Source organism: Vanessa tameamea, chromosome 11 (genome assembly GCF_037043105.1).
Source record: "Vanessa tameamea isolate UH-Manoa-2023 chromosome 11, ilVanTame1 primary haplotype, whole genome shotgun sequence".
In the NCBI taxonomy this organism is placed as follows: Eukaryota; Metazoa; Arthropoda; class Insecta; order Lepidoptera; family Nymphalidae; genus Vanessa; species Vanessa tameamea.
Window position 1 is genome coordinate 4706315 of NC_087319.1, and position 27452 is coordinate 4733766.

The 27452-nt window shown below is 31.1% G+C and overlaps 1 protein-coding gene across 2 annotated transcripts; it reads right to left on the bottom strand.

Moving 5' to 3' along the window:
* LOC113400875 (delta-1-pyrroline-5-carboxylate synthase) lies at positions 1 to 27423 on the bottom strand. Of its 2 annotated transcripts, none has more exons than XM_026640550.2 (10): positions 27124 to 27423; positions 10989 to 11165; positions 9913 to 10056; positions 7703 to 7810; positions 6776 to 6946; positions 3363 to 3551; positions 2728 to 2920; positions 1582 to 2586; positions 706 to 843; positions 1 to 360 (listed from the first exon to the last, which is right to left on the bottom strand). In XM_026640550.2, exons 1-10 carry the CDS (start codon positions 27232 to 27234, stop codon positions 239 to 241), a joined length of 2358 nt encoding a protein of 785 aa, XP_026496335.2. In that variant the 5' UTR covers positions 27235 to 27423; the 3' UTR covers positions 1 to 238. The 2 variants fall into 2 exon arrangements, with proteins under 2 accessions (XP_026496335.2, XP_026496336.2); XM_026640551.2 differs by lacking the exon at positions 27124 to 27423 and adding an exon at positions 20171 to 20303.
* Between the last annotated feature and the right edge of the window lie 29 nt (positions 27424 to 27452).

Genomic DNA, 27452 nt, shown 5'->3' on the forward strand with positions numbered 1-27452 from the left:
CACTCCTTATCTGTTTTAATCGTTTTTATATTGATTTATGCGAGTACTGCAAGTACAAAACATGATTAAGTTTAAAAAAAAAATAACAATAAACACACCATTTCTCTTCTTTCGTTCTGACAGAACAATTTTATTACTTACATATATATGTTATACTCATAATATATTTTTACATTTGTCATTTAAAAAATCTAGTTACTATGTAACTGTAAACAGTTTTAAATATATTCGTTTTTAGTCAATTAACGGGTAACTTTTCGTGTAACCAAATTCGTTTTCCTTCATTGAACTCCGCTGCTGTGTGATCGGTTCCTTCGAGGATCCATTTTGTGGTTAAAAGACCTTCTACACCAACCGGACCTGTCATTAATAAAACACACGATTTGAATTTTTCAAAACTTTAAATCTAATTTATCTATGTTATACCTATTTATTTTTATTATTAAAATTATATTCATATAAATATTTATTAAATAAATTTAAAAAAAATACGTGCCCGACAGAAGTTATAACTTAAACTAATCGCTGCCGTATATATCCGTAAGGGAAAGGGAAGCCAGACAGACTGGCGCCGTAACGCGTTACGTAACGAAGCGATTTACTCTCCCAAAAGAATTTATCACTTCAAAAATGTTTGCAAAACCCGTAAATAAAATGACTTGACTAGTATATATATATATATATATATAAGTATGATCTAAGTACCTCTGGCGTGTATTCTGGCTGTAGAAATTCCAACTTCAGCTCCAAGACCAAATCTAAAGCCGTCAGCGAAACGAGACGACACGTTGTGGAACACACACGCGCTGTCCACTGAACTTAGGAACTGTTTCGCTGTATTTTCTATGAAATAAAGAAATAAATCAAGTATATACAGTTAATATGGTGAATATATTTAGAGATCTAAGATGTAAAGTCTCTTGTGCCTGTAGTTACACTGGCTCACTCACTCTACAAACCGGAAAACAAAAATATCAAGTATCGCTGTTTGGAAAACGATGTTATATATTTCGGGTTCATACAGACAAACACCAAACTCTTCGGCATTTATATATGAGTACAGTTTAAAGTAGACTCTAATGAGATATATAAAGAACTATAAAATCTTTAGAATATTTTTATAAGACCTACGTATATTAATATTATAGCATATCTTTTATAGTTGAATTAGCATCACCTATATTTGCTAAAATTATTAGCTTTTAACGACTTTAGTACAGAGGATCAAATCTATAGTTATTAAAACCGTGCTGAAAAATTATCACAATAATCGTGCATATATATTCCACTGGTCGTTTAAAAGATCTACGTATAAAATTTTCGTTTTAATTTGATTAATATGCCTTAAGTTTATGAAATAGCAAATGCGAAATTTAATTATGATAATGACCAAACAAATCCGTTCGCGTGTACCATTTAACCTAATTTATAATATAGTAAGTTGAGCTAGCTCATTTTCCCCCACTTCCTGTTGCATTTCCGTCACATTCGGAAAATTAGCCAAATGCCGAATATCGTCCGCTAAATCCTGTATAGATTATTCATACAGTTATCGGTTTAAATGCTACTCAATATGCTTACCATTCTCTGTGACTATAACATCTGTGTGGGAGCTTCCGAATTTGTGAATATGGTCTATCGCCTCGTTCATGTCCTGAACTATTTCAATACAACACTCCAAAGAACCGTATTCGTGTTTCATGGTTCTCGCCGCTGGTGGTCCGAACGTTAGCTGACTTGCCAGCCTTGGACCTGCATGTATTTTCACGCCCTCATTCTTCAACATATTACATATTTCGGTAAATAATGGACCAGACATGTGATCCTCGTGGAGCAATAAAGTTTCCATAGCATTACAAGCTGCTGGATAATCGCATTTTGCGTCACGGACAACCTTCAAAGCCTTGACGGGATCAGCGTCTTTGTCCAAATAGACATGACAGATACCCTCAGCATGACCCAGCACTGGTATATGTTGGGATTGTTTCTGAATACTTCTTACAAGATCTGATGAGCCTCGAGGAATTATCAAATCTATGTGCTTTTCCATTGACAATAGATCACTTATCTCCTCCCTAGTCGATACTAACTCTATAGCGTCCTGTGCTCCAACTGTTTGTAAAGATTCTTTGACAAGATCCATCAGTGCTTTATTGGAATGGGCCGCTTCCTTGCCACCTTTTAATAACAAGCCGTTAGCTGATGCGATGGCTAAAGCTGCTACTTGGGGCAACGAATCTGGCCTTGATTCGAATATCACAAGCAAAACTCCTATAGGCACTGTTACTTGTCGGAGCATTAAATTGTCAGCTAATCTTGTCTTCCTTAATAATTTCCCTACATTCTCATAGCTAGAGTCAGCTATTTGCTTTAGGCCTATAGATAAAGTTTTGAGCTTTCCTTCACTCAGCGACAACCTGTTTAATAAAGGTTTTTCGAGGCCACTTTTTGTAGCTTCTTCTAAATCCTTCGCATTTGCTTCTAAAATTTTCTCTTTCTTTTCCAGTAAGAGATCTGCCAAGGTATGAATGGCTGATGCCCTTTCGGCTGGAGTTAGCTTTTGTAGAACTCGACTACCAGATCGAGCTGTAAGGACATACAATATATCTTTAAATATTCTAAATAAATTGCATCATCATATTGAGACTTAATGTGGTAATAATAATTTAGAAATAAGCACAACCCATTTTAGTTTAATTTATTAATTATATAATTTATTTTACTTACCACTTTCAGCCATAACATCAACTGAAGTTGCTGAAGTAGTTGCGGAATCGGTGAAAAACGTTCCTACTTTACGTCCGCTGATAATAGTTTTGATAGCATTGTCTTGCATGCCGTTGCATATCACTACACTTACTCCCCGAGCCATCGCCCATGTGGCTGCTTGCACTTTTGAATCCATACCTCCTGTACCAACCTAATAATAACATTTTTTTTTATTTTTATTTAGTAACAAATTATTTAAATTTTCCACAGTTTAAACTTAAAATAATATCTAAATTAAAATTCTTTATTTGAAATATAATATAGTCTTTAAATTATTAAATAACGTTTTCTAAATTACTAAATATTATGTAAACCTTGAAATATTTTAACACAATTGTGTAGAGGTTAGAAAATGATGTATTGATAACCCCTAATTTGATTATTATTTTGTTTGAGGAAAATCACCGACGTTTATTTTTACAAGGGAATGCGCCATACATGTGGTATGGCGCAATCCCTTTAAATTGATGGATGTTTTACATCCTCAGTCTCAGTTTAGCGCGCCAGAATAATAAATGATTTTATGATGGTAATTTGTTCTGGTACTTTTTATTTATAACATAATTCAATTTGAAAAAAAAAAAATCACTTACTTTAGATTTCTGGCCGAATTGCACTTGATCTCTTTCCTTCGACGTGTACGTATGTATCATGCGAGCACCATCCTCCCACGGCGGCTTGTTATAGATACCGTCGACATCCGACATCATGATGAGGAGATCTGATTGTATCTCAGCGGCTAGCAATGCTGAGAGACTGTCGTTGTCCTTTATACCAATACCCTATAATATTCAAAAAACATATTTTTCAATACGGTAGATCTAAGGCTGTGTAAACACAGGGCTTCCATACAAGCGGCAACGCTGCAGTGGTGCTGTTTTTGTAGAGACCTTAACATTTGTGCGCGCTTTTGTATCCGAAATAAATCGAGATACAACGGTATTAGCTCAGTTCCCATTCTATTTCACCTATATTCTTTTAACTTGAAGTGTTACCCACAGATCGGATTCAAGGGCGCAGCCGATCATGCAAAACCTAACAATTGCTCTACTAACAATAAAAGATCACATATTAACTGTCATAGCCAAAAATGTATCGTTTCATAATATACTCGGATTTTCTTTATGTACCAATATATTAACATTAAAAAAATAATATAAAGAAAACAATGAGAACGATAAATATGAATTCTCGGAAAACATTTTTTGCACCTGACGGTTTCGTTTCTTACAACGGAAATCGGAATGTATATATAATATATATTAAAGATATATTGTCATTAATTATTATTATGTCTCAATATGTTTTGTATTGTCGACATTCCTATCGACATTCCAATTGAAGCCCTGGTCCAATATTTATTGCATCACATTAATTCCCTCATTATTTGCTAGTTTATAAAGATCCGAAAGTTCAAATCTTAGATTGGAATAATTAGTATTTCTATCGATAGTAAGAAGTTAGAAGTCTCGAAGAACATTTTTAGCCCATTCTGTTGTCTTTAACTGTGTTGGACTATTCTGAAAGACTAAAAGACTAAGATTCACATTTTCATCAGATTCACCAACCCGTATTGGAGCAGCGTGGTGGAATATGCTCCAAAACTTCTCCTCAAAAAGGGAGAGGAGACCTTTGCCCAGCAGTGGGAAATTTACAGGCTGTTAATGTAAAAAAAATGTAAAAAGACTATGAGAGTTAAAGAATAGAGAGTGTGTCTGTATTTGCACGAACACTAGTGCCTTCTAATATCTACTGAGTACTGTACTAATATCAGTTAATAATGCCCACTTCGGCCTCGCTTAAGTAAGCTTTATAGAGAAATCTTCTCCTACTTTAAATTTCCGCCCAAGTTAAACTTGATCTTTATTCTTCGAAGTTCCTTCGAAAAATATAATGAAAGTTAAAAGTGCATAAGCTAAATATGGATAAACTCTTCTTAAAAGATGAATATCATTTTTCTTGTTACTGTATTATAATGCTCCATCTTTGATAATTTTTTTCAGCAACGTATTCACATTCTCAGTAAAATATAATATGAGATTCGCGTCGATATCCGTAATTTAATATGTATACATCTCTAGCGACGCTTATAACAGATGGTAACTCGTTCAAACATTTTCTATATTTTAGTAGATTTATACTGAGATCCATACACACCTCGAATACGAATAAGCATGCTAATTCATTATTATCTCTAGAATTTATTAAATTATTTACACTCAACTTTAATTTTATCATACGGTTGAATAACATAGAAAAATAAAAAAGTAGAAATAGATGCGATTTATTTGAAATAAATTTACCTAAATCTTCATTTATTAAAACGCAAGGGCAATTTATGAGGTTCAATGAAGTCCAACCAGATCGTGCAAGCCGATAAAACGGAAATTGCATGAGCTTCAATCGACCACATTATGGAACATCATGCAGACTTTATAAGCGTTTAGAAATTGACTAACGTTTCGTTAGATAATCGAGTTATCAAGCGTAAAGTGTTGTTTATGCCGATGTAAATCGCCCAGAAAGTTGAACATGATTGTCAGCCCGAGCAGTCTTCCGTCAATTCTTACGTCATGTTCCTTTGTCTCATAGAAATAATTGGTTTACCAAAATTGGCATCTAATTTTCGAATTTAATTGTCCTTGTAACAAGATGTAACAGCGACACAAGCAGATATCCTCACGATGTTTTCCTTCATTGCCGACCATCAGGTGAATAATTATAAATGTAAATTAGACCCATGAAGTTCCATGTTATTTGGAACCATAGTTTACTAAATTAACATGATCAAGCCCTAAGGTATTGGATGACCATCAAACATGGCAAACACATTTCGTATTTATCTCTACAATCATAACACATTTTATATTTATTTTATTTTAAACAAACTATAGTAATGTAATCCTTTGGTATAAACAAAACAAACGACTGGAAGTATCTAGAAATTGTCGTATCATGAGAAATACCAACCAATATAGACACAAGTACATACTTTGGCATACATTTTGTTTCAGTATAATGTTCCGGAATGGCACAAAAGCATCCCGTTGTAACCGTAAAGATAATTCTGGCAACAAAATCAATACCACTAGTATTTTAGACGAGGAGTTGTGTCCGCGACTTCGTTATATTGAAAATATGTTTGGGAAGCTTTAAATTAATATTAATTGGCAATCTTTGTAAACGACTTGCTATTAAAAGGCCTTTGTGGTTAAATATAAATGTACCTATTATAAGATTAACATTTGTCTGGATAAATAACCGTTAATAATTAAAATATAATGGCATTGGAAAATAGTTCATAATACTAATCCTTTTTTTGTAAGTTACAATTTTGTATTAAACACTGATATATACATATACGTATTTCAATATTTATAATCTTATATTGGTTGATATAAATGTCTGCGCCAATTTGCAAAACTTGCAACATTTTTATACCATTTCGAAAAAGTTTATCTATGCTATTTGAACAGGAACTCGATAAGTTGGACATAACAAATCATACCAACACCACTTTAATGTTTTTAAGATATATCTTAATGCACACTTGGTGTGGGGGACTTAACATATTGAGTATGAAACAAACGAACGCAGCCATACAACGAATCTCATTGACTGCACAACTTATGTACACGCTCACTCATATTGCCTATATGAGTATATTGCCTATATTAGACAATATAACAAAGTGAAATTCTAGACATATGCTAGACAAGATATATTAATATTTAATTTTCTAAAAACGCCTGCGTAATTATTTTGAAAATTAATTACGTTCCTATTACAATAATTTATTTTTTAATTTTGTTTTTTTTTAGCTTCCGTTACTTCGATTCATAAGACAAGAGGTAGCGCGTCCAGCCACGAGCTAAGAAAAATGCAGCAGCTGTGTGTTATATTACACGAACCATTTGGAGCCACTTTAACCCCTTAAAATAAAAATCTGCCTCTCTACTAATCCTCTCTATTATTTCATAAAATACTTGACCATAATTCCCGCTACCTTCTTTCCGGTTCCAGGTACCACAGTGTCGTCGTGTATGTACATGGGTGGACTGACAGCATCATTCGTGTTCACGATGGGCACGATATTCAATGAGATCAGCTCGGAGAGTGTGCAGAATAAATTCTTCCTCGTTTCCTCGTTGTAAAAGTCCGGCTTTGTCACTAACACCTGTTTAAATTTTGAATTAAACTAGAAAATATTCTTTATTTAAATATTACTGATGTAAATTTAATTTATGATTTTTAGATAGGACGGTTTAGCTTAAAACACTTATAAAATATAAAACTTTAATATATTTCTACAAGTATTTAAAACGGGATATTTACCATGTTTTTTATTTTTATTTGGTGGAGCTCGATATTTCGACATTATCTACGAGTGTCTTGTTCACGAGATTGAGGTTTGCGGGTTTTGGGTAAATATCCCGTTTTAAATACTTGTAGTAATAAAAATAACCATGTTCATTTAAAATCTTTAATATTTTTGCTAGTACAAACATAAGTAACGTAAAAAAATAACAAATAACTTTAATCACGCAAATACGCCGTTATCGCTTACGACAATCTTTATTTAAACACGATGGATTTCATCATAATAAGGCAATGTGGAACTTTAGTATATTTTAATTATTTATGCTAACCATTTACCAAAATATATATACAAATTGCATGCCTCCTAAAATTTGTTTATAAACTTATTTGATACGACTTGTGCTATATATGATGTTCTCAAATTAGTCTATTGATCGGTTTAACAGTAAAGAAAATGACACAACGACGTTACAGCAATATTGGTCGTAAATCATGGTGATCGTCACTGACTGAAGTTTATTGAACTCAAACAGATACACAGGCATAAATTTTCATATATGAGATTTTCAGATATTATAACATGCAATATGAAAATTATTTAATATCATCGTACCTGTGCAATTTTGACGTTATATTGCGAGAACATGGCGTCGTACATCGACATGAGCTCCGACTGGCCGACAGCCGCCGCCGCCCGCGGGTCCAAAATGCTTCCCGCGTCCTGCAATAACATTTCATACTTTTAATATAACATTTAATAAGAGTGACTATGTGTTTAACGTTGAAGCTCAGTTTTTATTTAATATTTCGCAAAATAGCCTGAAAATTTAGAAATACCCATAACTGCAAGTTTTGGGGACGTTAAGATTTTATAAGGAATAATAAAAAAGGTTACTGTGAACTAGCGTATGAATGCTGGAGGGATTTGTGGGGTGCCAAAAATGTATAGCATAAGAAATGAGCGCGTTAGAGGGAAGCTTCCGTATCATTAAAGTTGAATGGAAGCTGATATATCATTGGCTCGTGGTCCATATATATAACACATAAACGGGAAAAAGGCATTAAAGATACAGGGGCACCTAAACGATGGATAACAATATTACTAAATATTAATCTCTCAATGAAACATTAGAATAGGTTGTTGCTTTATTATATGGTCAAATGTAGAAAAAAACCTTAGTTTCTTTTAATGAACCAACGAGACAGGGCATTTTCTTTTTCAAATACTCGATTTGGGTTGGTTTGGTTTGCACAAGGTATTGTTTGAACCTACAATGGATATGTACTCGCAATTTTTACCCTTAAAGCCAAATACCAAACATTGTACATCAAAATAAAAATCATGGAAGATAGCCGTTCAATAAAAAGTCATCTAGTATCAAAATAATTCACTTAAAATTGGTTCCAAACTTTGGGAAAAATTATCTCTCGTGTAAAGATTATCAACATTGATAGAAATTGATAGAGCATTTTTATTTGAGTGCATCTTGTAAGATAATGTGTTTGGTAATAACAATTTATTAATACTTATGATAGTGGGAATTACATAGGGTTTTTATTATAGAGATTATCTGTAAGATTGCTATACACGATAAGGCTTGATTGCTTGCTTTATATATAACTTCCACACGAGAGGGGTAAATTATAATAATATTACTAAATATTGTTTTAAGTTACTGATACAGGTAAATAAATTATAACTTACTGACAGAAATTAAAATATTCAAATTAATTATAATTATAAGAGTCTACACGCCACTGTTGCTCTAAAGCTTCCACTCTATTGTGGCTCCAGGGCCTCCAGACCTTTAAATCCGAGTCTGGTAATAATGAGCTTAATATAATGTCATATCAAATCCAACATGACGAATTTGGATTGTATTGCCTGATTGGTACTGGTAATACCAAAATACCACATATATAATTACTTGCAAAATACATTGACAATGCATGACCCTGCTTTACAATTTAACCGCTGGTATTCAGGACGAGGTCGAGGGATGCCTTTCAACTGTAACTACCTGTGTACTATGTACTATTAGGGCAGAGGTTTGTTTGTTTCAATCTGTATTAATCTATTTAATTATTTACCTTTCTATATATTTATCTTTCTTTAATATTATATACATAAAAAAAAAAAAAATTATATCATGACACGAAAACAATTTTGGTTGATATGCCCTCATTCCCTCTCTCCGTCCAACATATACTATAAACTTCGTTATATATTATGATTGGGTATTATTATAAATATATAATTTTTTTGATTTTTTTGAATTATATAATATTTGTGTTATATCGTATATTTATCTAAACATAATAACGTTCGTTTATTTTGCACAAATTATTCATAAACTATACATAAGCTTTACTTTTGACACTATGTGACACTAGCATGAACATACACACAAACGCAGCTGGGACCTTATTAGTTTAGGTCTTGGTAGTAGGGCTTTGTGCAAGCCGTCTGGATAGGTACCACCCACTCATCAGATATTATACCGCCAAACAGCATTACTCTGTATTGTTGTGTTTCGGTTTGAAGGGTGAGTGAGCCAGTGTAACTACAGGCACAAGGGATAATATTTTAGTTCCCAAAATTGGTGGCGTAAGGAATGTTTAATGTAAGGAATAATTAGTATTTTTAACAACGCCATTGTCTCCGGGCGGAGGAAACCCACTTACCGTTAACTCGTCCGCATACGTATATCATAAAAAAAAGATCAATACATATTATATTGATTATCTATTTGTATTCAGTTGAAGATACATAGAAAGGAAAGGTTATCATTGTGTAATGTATACCAAATAACTATACTTTACCTCTCGTGTGTGGTCGCTTGGTGACAATGTTTCCCTCATAGACAGGGACATGAGCAGTTCCTGAGTGAGCTTCTGTCTCCCGAACGCAACAGCGCCACTTGTAACCATTATGCACTCTCGACCTTCGTGATGACATTCTGCTACCTACAGAACATGTTACACAAATCAAATTATTGATACACGTCAAAGTAAATGAGGACAAGTTAATAGACCGACCTAGTGAATAAAACACGTGGAAATTAGTCGAATGATTGTCACCATCAATTTATATCTTTAATTCGTTTTGATAATTAATCTCGTTTTTACATACATAAAGTTCAGATATTTTGTGATACGTCAAAAGAAAATGTCGTATGTGAATATTAAATTAAGTATAAAAGAATTGTTTTTAATCTTACGAGGGTAATTGCGGAAGGTAAAATGAGCAGAATTTACATCGTAACATTTGCTACTACAAAGACTACAAGCATAATATATTTTTTTTAATAAATGATTCATCTTTATTTAAAAAAAATCTTGGATGTTAAAATTAAGAGAAAGATGATAAATTCATCGACCGGTTAAATATCTTGTCGGTGTACCTCGTCATTTATTTTATTGTATATATGATCACAAAAACAAACATGTAAAAAAGTACACATTTTGTTACGTAATCCTTTATATGATTTTAATTTATTTTTAATAATATGTATTAGTTGTTAGATAGTGTAAACCTGTTCCGGTTCCCTTTACTAAATAATTGTACTGCAGCTAAAATTTTAATGTATTTACTGGTGGATTACTAAATACACAAACAACTATATGTCATCAGTAGGATTCATCATATCTAGGTCTGATGAAAAAAAATCTCTGACAAATACAGAATTACAAAAATCCGCTATGTTATTTTCAACCAACTCAATAAAATAACTTACCTATAATCAAATGAGTTATTTCTACGATACAGCAGAGTCGTCAGAAATAGAAGCGACTATGTTCGAGTGTTTATATTTTATAAGTGCAATATAAAATTGTTAGAAATAGTTAATACTGAGTGGATCTTCGCATTCTAGTGCAAAATTAAAAATAACAGTTACCTGTTCGATTATAGAAGACAATCGTCCTAAGGCTAGGCCATTACCATCTTCCCTGGTAATAACAGCACTGCCGAGTTTGACAACAAGTCTTCTGGCATACTTCAACTGCGATCTATCTGAAAAAGTCTGCTTTTTTCGCTCTGCGCTGACTAGAGTCCGCTTGTCAACGTTTACGCCCTGAAATAAATTATTATTAGTACTTGATTCCGTATATATCAACTTTAATGTAAATAAAATGAGATATCAAATATTTTAAGACATTATCATACTATCAACAAAAACATTTTTTTTATTCTTGTAGACTTTAGTCACGTTCCTTCAAGAGATAAAATTAGGACAGCATTCGGTTCATAGGTCATGATACTGTTAATTACCACACAGTAGTCAATGAATAGATCATTAAAGTTTTGTGACACTAGTGTACTAGTTTACTTAAAAAGTTAAAGGATATATTCCACGCCAGATTTCTTCTATTAAGAAAGCTCGTCTCTAAAACGGATTGGAACATACATTTGTCAAAAATCGTATCTTAAAATGTGACTAAAAATTAAAAATTCTCATTTATCCTAAGACAAACTTAGTTATTGCATTTATGCGGGTTTAAACTTAAAGTCAAAGTCAAAGTCAAAAATGTTATTCAATATAGAAGTGTTTACACTTGCTTATTGATTGTCAAAAATCTACCACCGGTTCGGAATTTAGGACCTCGGACCTGAGAAGAACCGGCGAAAGAAACTCAGCGGGATATATATTTTTTTTTAGTTTAACTAGTGACCTTTTCAACCGACAGATCGTCTACGGCTCTCTAAATGGTTCAAGCGTAGTCAACGTATAGAATATTTTTATTTCGTGAAATAAAAGGAGGAAGCCTTCGAGTATTTTACTAAGGGATTAAAAAAAAGGAAATTGAAATACAAGTTCTATTTCAATTTCCTTATCCGATTTCGTGAATACATAAAAAACAATGCTAAGATAAAAGTTAACATTAACAGTAATTCTGAACAAAATATTTCGATTATTTCAAATTTATAAATTATAGTAAGTATATATAAACGCGAGTCACTAATTATATTATACATATATTATACTGTAAGGAAAATCTATTCTTTGACGATATCAGTACAACACACTTATGGATAGAACGCTTTTGGTTATCAAATACGACGCTTCGTTGCCCTTTATAAATTTATCCGTATACCATTTACAATAATATGTTTTCTTCTTACGTCACTATAAAATACCAAACCAAAGTCTCAACATTTTATCGGGAACAAGTCTAGAAGCTAAACAAAACCAAGGTATATGGAATTTATTCTACTATATTCCTTAAGATTATTTTTTTCTTATTTGTGAAGGTATTTATCGAAGTAAAGGTATCTATATCTATCTATCTAATTGACTCTTTGAAGTGTCGAATTGATATATGAAGTAAAAAAAAAAATAAAAAAATTTTATATTCATGAGTTGTAAATTATAAATTGTTTCATTTCAATAAGATCCAGTTAAGTCTATATACTCTTAAACGAATTGACCTATCTGAATAAAATGTTTCAATTTTATTTTTTCTGTTGAAATCGACTGAACCTGTCAAAGGCAAATTCAATGTCAATTATTATTATTTAGTTATCTAAGCGAAAAAGATAATAACTACTTTATTGTATTTACTGATTATCATGATCCGCTTCTTGCAACTATTTCAGCGACACGAGTGTTTGTGTCAATATATATAAAATAATGACCGCGGCTGCCTATATAAAGAACCAGTACCTATGCATCATAGATGCAACACCTAATTTACTCATAGTCATTTGAGTCAGCAAGCTAATGAACCAGAGAGAGATCAGGCAAAATACTTTACCAAGTTCCTTGGAAAATGGTTTGACAAAAAATACCAATTACTTTTTATTAAACTGATCCGGATTCGAACCCCAAGATCTAAAACTTTAAAGTAGAAATCCTCGAGAGATGGGGGTTCAAAAGCTTCAGAAAGTAGCATTTTATATTGAACTTCTCATATTCGTAGACGATTTTAGTACTTTGAAATATCTTCAATAGAAAATACCTTTAGAATCATATATGTATGATACTCTCCATTTGTCTATTCGAAATCCAATCTCGTAGCCGGCGTCTCTTTCGAGAATTTTCATTTAACAGTACAACTCTTATTTTTTCTTGAACACATAAGAAATTTTATACCCTTTCCCAGAATTCTTAAAATTTCATCATCATAGTTATCAATCTCGAATATTAAAATTGTTAATAGAACTGTGTCATTTAAAGATGCGTTCAGTTTTATGCTTAGAAAAAAAAATCTGTAATCCGTTGAAGAAACTAAATTTTTCGACATTTGTTGTTTGTTTTAAATTTTGTGGTATATTATTCTTGACCTACTTGGTATATTTACATAGACGTAATAAAATAATACTATAAAAGTAATAAATAATACTATAATAATAATATTCCGACTGTAGGCACACTAGGAACCATATATTAACTTAGGTAAAATGCGTAGCTGTGGTATCACAAAAACGCATTGAGCAAAATTCTTAAAAAGTATATTAAAAAAATATTTCTAGACATTTCTTTAAAAAAAAAACAACACCTGCGCTCGAAATTACGAAATTATGTTAATGCACATTCTTGGCAGAAGGCAGGAAGGGATTGAAATTATTTCAATTTCATTCCCTTCTTTTTTACTAATATTAATATGTGCAATAGTTTATAATGTTGCCATATTATATAGATAAATATTAATATTATTAATATATTACGCTTAGTGAAATAGACGTTTAGCTTTGATGGGTTAACATTAAAAGTTTTTTACGTATTATATATTTAATTTTGAATTTATAAAATAAAAAGATAACCCTTGACCGATTCTACGATTTAACCAATTTAAATGAAAATATATTTTGTCGATTTTAGCGTAATCATAAAAAATATGATTTTACATTTTTTTAATAAATACAGCTTTTTCTTGGAATGGAAAATGATTAGTTCCAATATTATGGATAAAATAGAAGTGAAATTTCCACGAACTTCTATGAATTTATTTCACAAAAATACTTAAGACTAAATCCCTTTAAGAAGACTTTATCTTTAGCGCCAAACTGAATTACATTTTTTTCTTTCGAAACAATTCATGAATACAAGTTGAATAATAAGCGAGTCCAATTTGCAGTATCTTTAGATATTATGTGTTTGACTGAAAATAGGTTATAAACTACGAAATTAAATTGCAAAATTTAAGCAATACTTCATACATAAATAAAATACATTACATAGATGAAACATATTAATCACATGTAAATCAACGTGATTTTTGTTGTTATATCTAGGTAATTATTCTGTAAGAAACAATTTTGGCACCTAATCGAGAGGTGATAAAAATCAGCTTACCATACACGATGTTATGGCACTTATAGCATTTAAATATTATTAATTATTGTAGTTACTGTCGCATATGAACATCCACATCCAGCATTGCTATTCTGTGTGAACTCATCATACAATTCGTGAAGCGGAAACCTATGTTATTATCATAAATTTGACCTTCTGACATTTAATGAAATTCAGGTGAGTTTATTCTTACAGAATACTCACTGACATAATATCGGATCGAATTCTACGTCAAGTTTCAAGTTTATTCGTAGAGAAAATCTCCAATGACAATTGATCTTGAACATCAAGTCATTATCAGCGACTTTCAAATATAATGAGTTATGCTTTAAAATGAATTAATTAAAGATCATTATTGGGATTATTTTTATTAAGATAACGTACATACAAAATATATGGTCCTAACATAAATAATGGGGAATTCCAATATCTGATCTAGTAAACGATCAGATATCATATCAGATTACAGATAATTTCGAGAATGTCACGTAGAAAACACGAAGAAGATTGATGGATTTCCAAGGTTTTTGTGTCATCCCAATAACATGACATCGACATGTCCTATATAATGTCATTGATAAAAATAAAGAAAATAGATTTATTATATATTCATGATCAAATAATGATATAGCCGTGCTTTATCATTATTTGATCAGGCTTTTGATACAATTGTGACAATAAAATGAGCCGTAGCGGGACGCCTGGCAATTGTGAAACGTCGAAATTATTAGAGAGTCGCAATGTCACTTGCGGATGACGAAACGTCACACCGCTTTATTTATTTATTGAAAAAGTTACACAATTAACTTATCACTAAGCACTTAAAATTAATATCTGATGTGGGCAACATTCTAAGTGATACGTCTTTAAAGGTGTAAACAACATACAACAAACAACAAAACAACTTTAGACGTTTTATGCTATGATATAAAGTATCGGCCAATGAAGCGAAGACTCTTGAGTCGATTAAATATAAATACACATAGATATTCATTTAGATTTAATATGTTGAAATTGTAATAATAATCTCAAAGTAGAATTCGACGAGCAAATGAAATCAATGAAGAATGAAAAAGTAATAAGGCCGAGAGAAGATTCTTAAAAAATTACTTCCATGTAAATTAAATTTGACATTTTCTTCAGTTTGAGGAGTTAGGGAGTGACAAATGAAATGATTTTCCTTATAATTTTATTTAGCATTCAATTTATTTCTTAAAACTCAATCAAGGATTTGTAAAAGATCGTTATTTCAAGTCAAATTATCTTTAAGGATTGGATTCAAAAATATTTGACGAAAGCTAACGGTATATACTTCTTATTTTAAGAACTTGGCAGTAATAATCTATTATTAAATAACATACCTTCAACAACAGAACAGTTGTTCCAAAACATACTTAGATATTCATCTATTATATCTATAACATACATACATAACATAAACAGCCTGTAAATTTCCCACTGCTGGGCTAAGGCCTCCTCTCCCTTTGAGGAGAATGTATGGAGCATATTCCACCACGCTGCTCCAATGCGGGTTGGTGGAATACACATGTGGCAGAATTTCGTTGAAATTAGACACATGCAGGTTTCCTCACGATGTTTTCCTTCACCGCCGAGCACGAGATGAATTATAAACACAAATTAAGCACATGAAAATTCAGTGGTGCCTGCCTGGGTTTGAACCCGAAATCATCGTTTAAGATGCACGCGTTCTAACCACTGGGCCATCTCGGCTCTCTATACCAACCAATAAGGTGCCATTATTTTATTATATGTATAACAGAAGATACAGCGTGATTTGGAGAATGTTAAGTACATAATAGGTATATTATGTGCTCAAATATAATATAATGGGTGAAGTGTTTTTTTAAATTTGGATTAAAAACGCGAATTTAATATCTTGTTAAGGAATTTGACAAAAATAGTTAGGTGTCAATAGCGTCACTAGAACTCGAGTTACTCGAGACGTAAGAAAAGTTCAAGAACATACAAAGAAGTTAAAAGTGTAAGTCAAAGTTTTCCAATAGAAGAAATTTCTTAACAGGAAATCGTGACCTTTGGAATAACACGTCAAAGGAGAACATGTTCAGCATTCGTTATATACAACAGCAATGATAATAATGAATATAAAAGTATTGAAATATATTTATTTATTATTTGTGATATAAATACAAAAAACGAAACATACTTTATTAAAATCGGCACTTTTGAATATTCAGTTTACAAGAATTATTGTAAAGCGACCACTGCACCGGTTCAGAATGTTAATTAGGTATACCGAGAAGAACCGGACACGAAACTCAAATGTTATACTTTTTCATCAAACAAACATGTGTAATCAATAACAATGAAAATGCATCATGAATGAAAATCAACGAATACATATAATCCTTTATCATTTATCAATCTTGTTCTGCCGATTTTTGTTATAAGATCATAGTATATAAATATAAAACACTAGTATTTTATTCTAGTACATATATCTGCAAACAGAACACGCAAACCGCGCGTGCATGTGCAATTAATACGATTGGACCTTGGCTCCCGACCGCACCGTGATGTTCCTATGCATGTCATTTATACAAATATAAATAGGGCTGTCAATTCCTTAAATAAATATAATTTAATGAAAACATTTTTGTAATATTCATTAAAAACCCTTAGTTTTGTCAAAATAAATATGTAAAACGGTAAAACTATTTGTCATATCTCCTCATTTATTCTTATACAAGAGATAAATCTCTCATATAATTGTTACGGTAAATAAAGGATTAATTTGGTATCAGCAAGCTTTTGTTTTTATCAAACATTACTATCGTCGACAGGCTATAAGACATGACTGATGACAAGAGGAATTACAACCCTAAATAAGATACCTACAGCTATAAATTAAACTTGTGCCCCGTTTACAGTAATAGTTTGTTTTGTTATCTCATCGATGTTATGGTATTTAACGAATTAAAAAGATTTAATTTATAAAATACTACCGAATCGCCCCAGCTTCGCACGGGTGTAATTTATTAAGAAAGAAAATGATATGATACCCTCTATGTAATGACATGATAGCTCTCAGGAATAAGCTTTCTACTAGTGAAATCATTTTTAGGATTGGATTATAAGTTTCGAAGTTTACGTATGTACCTCTTTATAATATTAGCTTTTATAGTATCTGCTATTTATAGTTTAACTTCTATATCAATAGATATAGATACTATAAAAACGATTGAACAACTATTTGCCATTTCGGTTCAAGTAAATAGCGAACATAAGATTATAATATTTAAAAAAAGTTCTCGGTCCACGGTCTTGACGGAAGTTCAATGAAGAAAATCTCATTCCTTCTCCACTATTTCCACTTCATAGCAATTCTATAATAAAAAAAAAAACACCAATAAAATCAATGCCAACTTCGCTTTATACACAAAGGCATTATACTCATGAATATTAATAACATATTAATTTTAATTGTTTTACATATATCAATAAAGCCTTAACACTTAAAGCCTTAAAACCTTTGTAATTCAAAACAATAGTTAAGATTTTTTTCTAAATATGTAAGGTACGATTACTACGTTATAGACAATAGATCGGTTCTTCTTCCTTATTTTATTCTTAAGGCGGGTTGGGATAGTTTTTGTATACATAAATCGCAGACATCGTTCTTTGGACTCATCTGAACGGAAGATATTTCTAGCGCACGTTGATAAATTGGTTTATTTAAGTTTTCGTGGACGGACAAGATATTACGTTAGATCTTCATTGTTATGAGTTTACGAGTACAGACAGAAGTTTATTTGCATGTATGAGCCGCAAAGTGAAGCCTGCAATTGAACAGTAAGTCTGGTTCAGCGAGAACTTGTGGTCATAGTTGAAAACAGAATTTACCAGACAACTAACTTATGACCGATACGAAACTTAACTCGGAAATTTTGAGCGTAAGGATAACATGACCTATACAAGAAAAATAGTTAGGTAATACATTATATATGATTAAAATAAAAATTGACAGCACATTTTTTCGTTTACAATTTTATACCTAATCACCGAGAAATTGTTGATTTAATTGTTGGTTTTATTTAAAGCTAAATATGTTAAACGTCGTTAAAAAGTTTTTGGTTACATTTTAAATCATAAGATTTGAACAAATTTTATTTTGAATAGTCCAATTGTTACAATGTTGTATCAACATGATAATCCTTGATATATCCTACTGAATCAAACCGATAATTTACAAATACAAACTTACAAATATCAATGCCAGTTAGGCACTCCTGTGTAAACACCACTAAGTTGTTAATATGTTAATGTTTATAAATGACGACCTCCGTGGTCGAGTAGTGTGTACACCGGTTTTCATGGGTCCGCCACTCCGAGGTCCCGGGTTCGATTCCCGGCCGAGTCGATGTAGAAAAAGTTAATTAATTTTCTATGTTGTCTTGGGTCTGGGTGTTTGTGGTACCGTCATTACTTCTGATTTTCCATAACACAAGTGCTTTAGCTACTTACATTAGGATCAGAGTAATGTATGTGAATATTATCCAATATTTATTTATTTAAATTATCTGGTATTTAGGAGTGAAGAAAAACTATTGTAAAGAAAAGGCATGCATCAGAACAAATTCTCACACTATCACTGCAAAGAACACGCGTTATACTATATGGCCCCAACCTATTATTGCTGGGACAAGTTCTTTCCCGGGCCATGTGATATAACGGATTGTATTATTAGTCAATAATTGTTACCAGTAATGTGACGTCGCATACAAGGAAGTAGGAAAACAATAATACCAACTACTCCATGGATTAATGTATTCAAACGTAGGTGTATATACATATATATATAGTATCAACGGTTTCAAACATTATTATAATTTGTTATTAATAATTATAATTAATCATATATAAATGGAATGATTAATGGAACGTCAATAATTATAACGTACTTTTAATACAAAACATTTTATTTCAATATTGAGGCATTACGTTTTTCTATTAAATTGTATATAATTAGAATATTTAAAATATACCAAACAAATAATATTAAACATATTAATTTAAAGTTTACAAAAATTACGTCAATACGAGCACATAACATGGAATTAATCTTTAGATATATATAAATCTTCTGTGTGTATGTAACAGAAGAGGGATTCAATAGTTGGATTGATTTTTTGTGTGTATTTGAGTCTATGACTACGTTTACGTTTTAAGTACTGTCCTAGAAATATACTTATATTTCTAAGCATACGAACATAATTAAAGAACAGGTATTATTATGTCAAACTATTTATAACTTGTTTGTAATATACATTGTATGTACATACAATTATATCTGTAATGAAATAAACATTAAGAATAATTTGTAATTGACTTTTTGAGAACGATTACCCAATAAAATGTCCTCACAAATAAATGTACAAAAACATTGACATCGCAAACGAATATGGCCATATTTTACAATTAAATCGTAAATATCTTTATAAAGAAAACAATATATCTAATTATCATTCAATTAATTAGGTAGTTTAATGAGTGTAAAAAAGTAACTACTGCATTAATGTCGATCATTTTTAGTAGTCTCTATATGGGAATACAGAGGGTCAATTTAAATTTTATTTAGGTAATCTTGTATGACGATTCATAATTGCTTATAAGAGCCTGCTTCAATACCTCGGGTAAAATACAGGTTGCAAAGATTTTTGTTTTAATTAATTGATTGAATATATTAACGATTTGATTGTGTTATTAAATTTTAATTGTAATAATAATGAACATAATATGCTCACATCTTCTCCAAAATTAATCTTTCCCGATGGTAAGAAGTCACCTCCAGCCACAGAATAAAACCTCCTTCCTAATATACTTTTCAAAAATAAATTGCTGCGCAACATTTTTCTCACTGATATAATATTTATATTGTTGTAAAAAATTAAATCACTACATACTTCGTAATAAACTATTTTTTTTATATTGTTGTTTTATATATAAACGCGCTCGTCTGTGATAAATATGTTCAGCCAAATGAGAGCGCTTATCAACGTTTGATAGTAGCACTAACTAAATATTGAACGTTGAAATAATTTTAACAAACAAAGCAACAATCAGTTTGTTTAACTTTAACTAGTAACCTCTGGTATTTATTTGACTTTCAAGGTTTCAGTTTATAGTAAAAATGAAATTGATTATTATGTATATAATGTAAAGAAAGAAATGTTGTTAAGTGGTTCTCTTGTAGTAATTGCCGTCTGGGTCTAACTAAACGCATCTAGGCGGCCAATTTTATGGAATTGAATGGAAATACCCATGTGTTATAGGCGAAATAATATGAATCGGCAAAATTAACAAAAACCATAAGACACTAAATTTTAAGACTTAGATATTGAATGATTTGTTAGTATATTTATTTTACACTGCCGACTATATTACTATTGTACTACCCGTACTAAGATCATCATCTACGCTAGTGGATTATTTGAGTCTGTGAATTCTTAGTCACTCTAGAGTCAATTTTTTTTTTTTACTGAAGATACACATTTTCTTGTTTCCTCCGCATGAAACGCGGCTTATGGAGAACTCACCGGCAAAACGGAATAGAAGAGCGCCACCGGATCACTTGTAATGATCGCATACTATCGTCTCTAGTGGATCCTGTGCCGAGCTATACTAATCAGTATATTAACGAATATAATATATTATAATTGGCTCCGTTGTTTACGACTGAAAAAAACGCGTCCGTATCGTAAGAATCGACAAAACGGTATTTTGTTTTCAGCAATCAAAACCCTTACAGCCAAACCATGGCTCATGGATCGCCTTTCTTCCAAAATTTATTTTTATACGTTGGCGAAGTGTCAAATGTGCAACTTGCTGGTAAGGTAAGCGGTCACCATCGCCCATAGACATTGGCGCTGCAAGAAATATAAACCATTGTTTACATCACCAATGCAACACCAACCTTGGAAACTAAGATATATCCCTTGTGTCTGTAATTAACCAAATTGAGCCAAAACGAAATAATATATTAAGTTTGCATGCAGATGATGATGATTTGATAGGAATATAATTCATATGAGAAACTTTCCCATTTTTTTAAGATTTTTTATAATTGTATTCAACAAATTAACTACAAAATCTTACAATTCAAAGCTTAAAAACAATCAAATAATTTGGAAACATAACTTTCAATATACCATATTTTATTTTATAATACTCTAAATAGACGTTTATGACTAATAAACGATACTTTATTATTTCATCGATATGAAAAAAATCGTCTAGCGATTCATTTGATCTTTTGATCTCAACAAATTGATTCACAATACGCTTGCACTAACACAACTGCAATGAATACATTACTATGAATACATTATGATATATAAATATTTCAATAAACCTCTCAAGGGCTTCCACTGTTAGTATATTAGCTATATTATTACTTTAAATATAATTGTTTTTCTTAATACTTCAATCTAAATTTATAAAGAGAGAGATAAATATATTTTTAGTATTTCATTTTAACTAAAATGTTCCATTAACGTGTCGATAAATCAACGAATCAAAAACCTTACAAATCAAAGAATTAGTACGATATTTTTTGTAACGTAGCAGACATAGCAGATTTTAAAATAATATAAAATAATATGAGTATGAGCAAATACTAAAAGACAACTACGAGTATTGAAATCATTCCATATGCGCACCGAGGATATTGAATGTCAATAAAACTCGCATATATTATTGTCTTGTTCTGAGAAATTGAGACGATTCCCGATCGTCTGAGATTTTGTCAGAAAATCATATTCCAACTTCCACAAAATCTAGAAGGCAACCAATGAATAAATTGTAATTACAATAAATTATATTTAATGTAAATATAAACGATGTAGGTGATAACATAGACAAACCATTTGCCTTTTTTTTTTTTTATGTCATAGGTGGCAAACGAGCAGGAGGCTCAGCTGATGGAAAGTGACTACCACCGCACATGGACATCTGCAACACCGGGGGGCTTGCAGTTGCGTTGCCGGCCTTTAAGGAAGGAGTACGCTCTTTTCTTGAAGGTTCCCAAGTCGTATCGGTTCGGAAAAACCGCCGGCGAAAGCTGGTTCCACAGACTGGTTGTACGAGGCAGAAAATGACTTAAAAATCGCGTTGTTGTGGATTTTGCCTGTGCTACTATGCTAAATACGAATATTTCTTGCCGATTAAAAAATAAATAAAAATGATTACTAAGTTAGTTATATGTTAGAGCAAATTTTTAGTATCGTGGACTTCTCTGAACACAATTTAGACATCTAAAAATATTAGACACAAAGTTTTCTTATAGTTCTGACCTGCAGCGTTTCATGGCGTTAGATAAACTATTTTCCTTCTAACTACGATAAATAAATGAGGTACGAGTTATAAAAAACATATAAAATATAAATAAACTATATGAACGTAATATATGTACGTCTTGAAACTAATCAAAATTTTAAAGTTTCATACGAGTCAGCTTATGTTCGGTTCGTTTATTTAACGAGATGTTATTGAATATCAGTAACTGATCAATTTTGATTTACGGTAATAAATAATTACAGTCATTCCTATGAGTTTTTACATCACATACATGCAACTTTTAAACTTATGAACCATTTTAATTACGCCTCTTTGCTTCTCTCGGTAAGAAAAACCAACCGGGCCTTAAATGTTTTAACATGAATTTGGACATTAAAACAGAAACTAACCTCTCAAAATTGATTTTCTTATAATAATTGTACGATAGCAATCGAACTACCTCGTTAGTGTCGTGTTTTGTAAAGTTGACAATTTAATATTGTTGTACTCCAAATACTCCTGTACGTCATTAGTTATAAACCTGACCTTATATAATAAACTGGATGATTTTATATTGATAAATAAATACTGACACGTAGTAGACCGAGAGAAGAACAGATTTATAAGGTTAGGTTAGGTTGCCAATTTATGTTGTTATTTATAAATTATTTGAAAAATTACAACTGTATAAAAAGCTTTACAAAATTTTTATACAAACTCGATGAATGCGAAACAAGAATTCATATTTATAAATTGCAAAGCCGCGAAGAGCGCCCAGAGTAGGTATATTTTTATTCTTAAATAATCATATCTCCATTGCATTCAAATCAAATCAATTTTATTTAAGTAAACTTTACAATGAAGCGTTTTTGAATCATCGATATTTAAATACTGGTAGTATTTAAATATGTATCCTTTTCGGAAAGCAGCCTCCAGTGAGAAGAACGGCAAGAAACCCGCATAGTTGCTCTATTCAAATAAACAGATTTTGTTTTTTTACAATAATTAGTGTCCTGTGATGGAACCCCAGCATAAACCCAGGCGTTTTTTTCTAAAAAGTATTCTTTCAATTATTATTTATTAATTTAGTCTTAATAAACTTTTTAAATTTAATAAATGCTAAATTTAGTATATTTCCCAGTATCTTATTAAAAATGGTATACGCATATATAATAAGATAATTATTATTGCCCAAAAACGTTCTCTGTACCGTATGGAAAGTAGGGGTAAAGTATATGTATATTAATTTATAATTAGGAAATGAATGCAATACTATGAATAGATAACATATTATAATGACTTGTTTGTTGTTCTCTAATAATAAGCAAATATTAACTGTTTGTATAATAACGCGTATAAAGCTATAAGCGAAGGATTACCGGTTATCAAACACTCAACATATTCACCTAGCAATAGCTTTGTATTTTTCATCAGTTGTGTATTCAGACAATATTAGGTTTTGTTTATTTTATAAAAATTAAATATTAACAATAAAAGCTAATGACTGTTAATATTTATTATTCATCGTACTTAATATTTAAATACCAATATATATCATACGAATCAATTCGTAGATATTTCACTATAATATATCGTCCTCATTATCCACATAAAAATATCAGTCAGAATGTACGAAAACATATTATCATATTACTATGTAACATGAAAATTGTCCGTAAAACTTAGCAACGTAGCAACGTGGGCTCCAATAACTTAACAAGTTATTGGAGCCCACGATTCAAATGTTATCATAGCTTCAATTTATATCCGAAGGGTGAGGGTTATCATGTTCGATTTGACAAAAAGTAAACATGAAAATATTTTATCATGTTGGCCCCGTTTTAAATACAAATTAATTTGGTTTTTTTTTTTGACAAAGAAACTAATTTTTACGTATTTACAAATAAGTCATAGATTAGGATCGTCCATTATTTTCGAATGGTTTTATAGGAAGAACAGTAGATAGAACTTAGTTGTCTGATCAGTTTCCCAAAGCCATAATAAAAATAGCATCACCTAAAAATACAGATATTTATGTTTCCATATAAAAAAAAAAATTACATTTTATCTTCGTAATTAAATACTAATATTCATTTGCAAGATGCAAATGTTATACAGCCGATCAAATTTAAAACCATAACTCCTGTATTATACTGTATCAACTTGTATATGAAATTAATTTTCTCAAATGTTAAATCTGCAAATATACATGATGCTGCCAGTTATAAATTTCAAGCTAAGTATGCGTGTGTGCCAGATACGGCGTAGTGAAATAAGCTTGAAACCTTCTTGGCAGAGGAGAACCTGAGCACAGCACTGCAGAGTTTTAACAAGCTGATAAATATTTTTTATGAGCACATCTTAAACGTGGATTATAAAAAACATTATGTCATTTTAAATCGAATTATGTTTCAATATATTCGGGAGAGTACAGCTATTGCGATTAAAAATGCAAATTCGTTCCAAATGCGGATTTTCTGTTATAGTCTCTGTCACAAAATGTGTATTGTTTTTAAGTTTAAAACAAAGGAAGTGTATAATTTATTCTTTTTACAAATTAGAAACAACCCTCGGGATTTAAGTAAGTTAATTATGAAAATGTCTGTTTTACTCGGTTCTTTTGGGTTCTAATCACGATTTTAGGTTAGACGTTCATTGAATTAACAAAAGAATAAACGAAGAAGCGTCTTAAATTAACTTCTTGAAGAACTACAAAAAACAGTTGAGATAATTTATTATTTGTTATTTAATTACATCACGTGAATACTTACACAATGATCACTATTGTCTATTGTGAGTTCAATTGGCTCTTAACGATATCTGAATATCCATTGAAAGTATTTAATTAGCGAATATTTTTAACGTTATTTATTTCATTACACTAATGAGAAATCATCTTTACATCGGTTATATAAGAATATTCACAAAGTTTTTTTTTTGTTTAAGTTAATACGTCACCACATACGTTATGTACATGTGTCAAACGGATGACAACATCTCAGTCCAACTTTAATATTCATTTAAACGAGGGAAGGGAACGCTTTAACTTGCCACCTAGTTTCAAACATTGTCATCGCTCTGAGCCTGGTCATCATTTGTATATATAAATGGGTCCTCAATGTAAATATTTGTATAGTTTTATATAGATAGCATAACTTTATCTTATTGTAACATCAGAAGTACTTGATTATTTAAGAAATAGTGATCGCTATCTTAAGCTTGTTAATGACATTATAGAAACAGCACTTGATATACGTAAGTGTATATAATGATATAAATTTTAGGTATATTTCAATAATGTGTATTTTTTTGGACCAGATACTTTTCCAAGGGTATCCTAAAAGTCACAAAAGCTACAATGCCAGTTTCATTGTGTGCAATTCGCGTTGACGAAGGTACTAAGTATATCCCAGATCTTTTCTAACTATTCAAATCTCCGTCGTCATATCTATGACATTTACCCGTGTAAAATTTCCCGAGCGATAATTTTTGAATGTTTACACCCAATCCATGTTTAGTATTGTATGTAACCGCCACCTGTAAGTGGTCACCACCGCCCATATGCATTGGTGCTGTTAGAAATATTAACCATTGTACACATCGTCAATGCCAACCTTTGGAACTAATATGATATGTCCCTTGAGCTTGTCGCCCGTTTAATTAGGTTACCTCCCACTCACAAACTGCAACACTTAGTAGTGTTGGGTTCCGGTTCAAAGGGTGCGTATAATTAGTGTGGATTATTATTTATATAATTATTTATTTTTATACTATTTTGTTTTAATAGTTGGGTACAATCATGATAGTAAACTTAAAACTTGCCATTCACAAGAAAAATGTGTCTTTTGTAAAGCATTATAGTCAGACCTTCCTTTGTCTTTTCCAAATAGATTTAATGAAATAACGATATAAACATTACTATTTACTATATGTCGAGACTCTTGAGATAAAATATTCCAAGCGTTTTATTGTGAACGGTTTTCAAGGAATTTTATCAAAACTTCTTTCTGTCGTATCTATAAAAACGCTGTAGTTCCGTGTCATGAGGGTCATTGGAATTTTCAACCCGCTGAGTTACTTTTGCCACTTCTTCACAGGACACGATATTTTTCGTAACAATAGAATAAGTACGTACAATGCTTTTAAATTGAATAATATTTATAACAAAATATTTTGAGTTTATTTAATAATTTTGTCCAAGAACTGTATTGGACTATATAAACTAACCGATAATATTTTAGGACGATTTTGATGCAACTTCAAAATTATTATAGTTTATATTATCGATTAGGATTATCATCCCAATATTCATAGGAATAGACGCATTTTCAAACTTGATAATTAAACTGCACATTACCTTATTAGAATAAAAATTAACAAAACATTAATTTTCTTTTCATAAAAAAAATAAACAAGTACTTACGTAATGTCGACTTTTAACACTAAAATTTCGCGCCGTGGAAATTACCGCTGAATTTCGTAACGTGACATTTTTAAAACTCACTTTTGCACAGATATTTAATAAATTACACATAGCTAATAAAGATGAATAATAAAAGTGAAAATAAATAAATTATTCAGCTTATTATAAAAATACGTTTTTTTTAAACTGTATTCAACGTTTAAAGTCTTCCATCGATCCTGTGATATTTAATATTGCGACCACTCTGTTTCAATAAAATGACGTGTATGATAATAAACGAGTATTATGTATCGTATTTTATCACATAGTGTACCTACTGTTTATTTATT

Bases quoted from the DNA above. Each gene is read 5' to 3' on its own strand.
- LOC113400875 (XM_026640550.2), bottom strand. From the start codon at position 27,234: ATGTGTAATTTATTAAATATCTGTGCAAAAGTGAGTTTTAAAAATGTC. The intron at 11,166-27,123 runs GTAAGTACTTGT...AATTTATTTCAG, and splicing joins GTGTTAAAAGTCGACATTAC to GGCGTAAACGTTGACAAGCG. The intron at 7,811-9,912 runs GTAAAGTATAGT...ATGTTATTGCAG, and splicing joins CAAGCGACCACACACGAGAG to GACGCGGGAAGCATTTTGGA.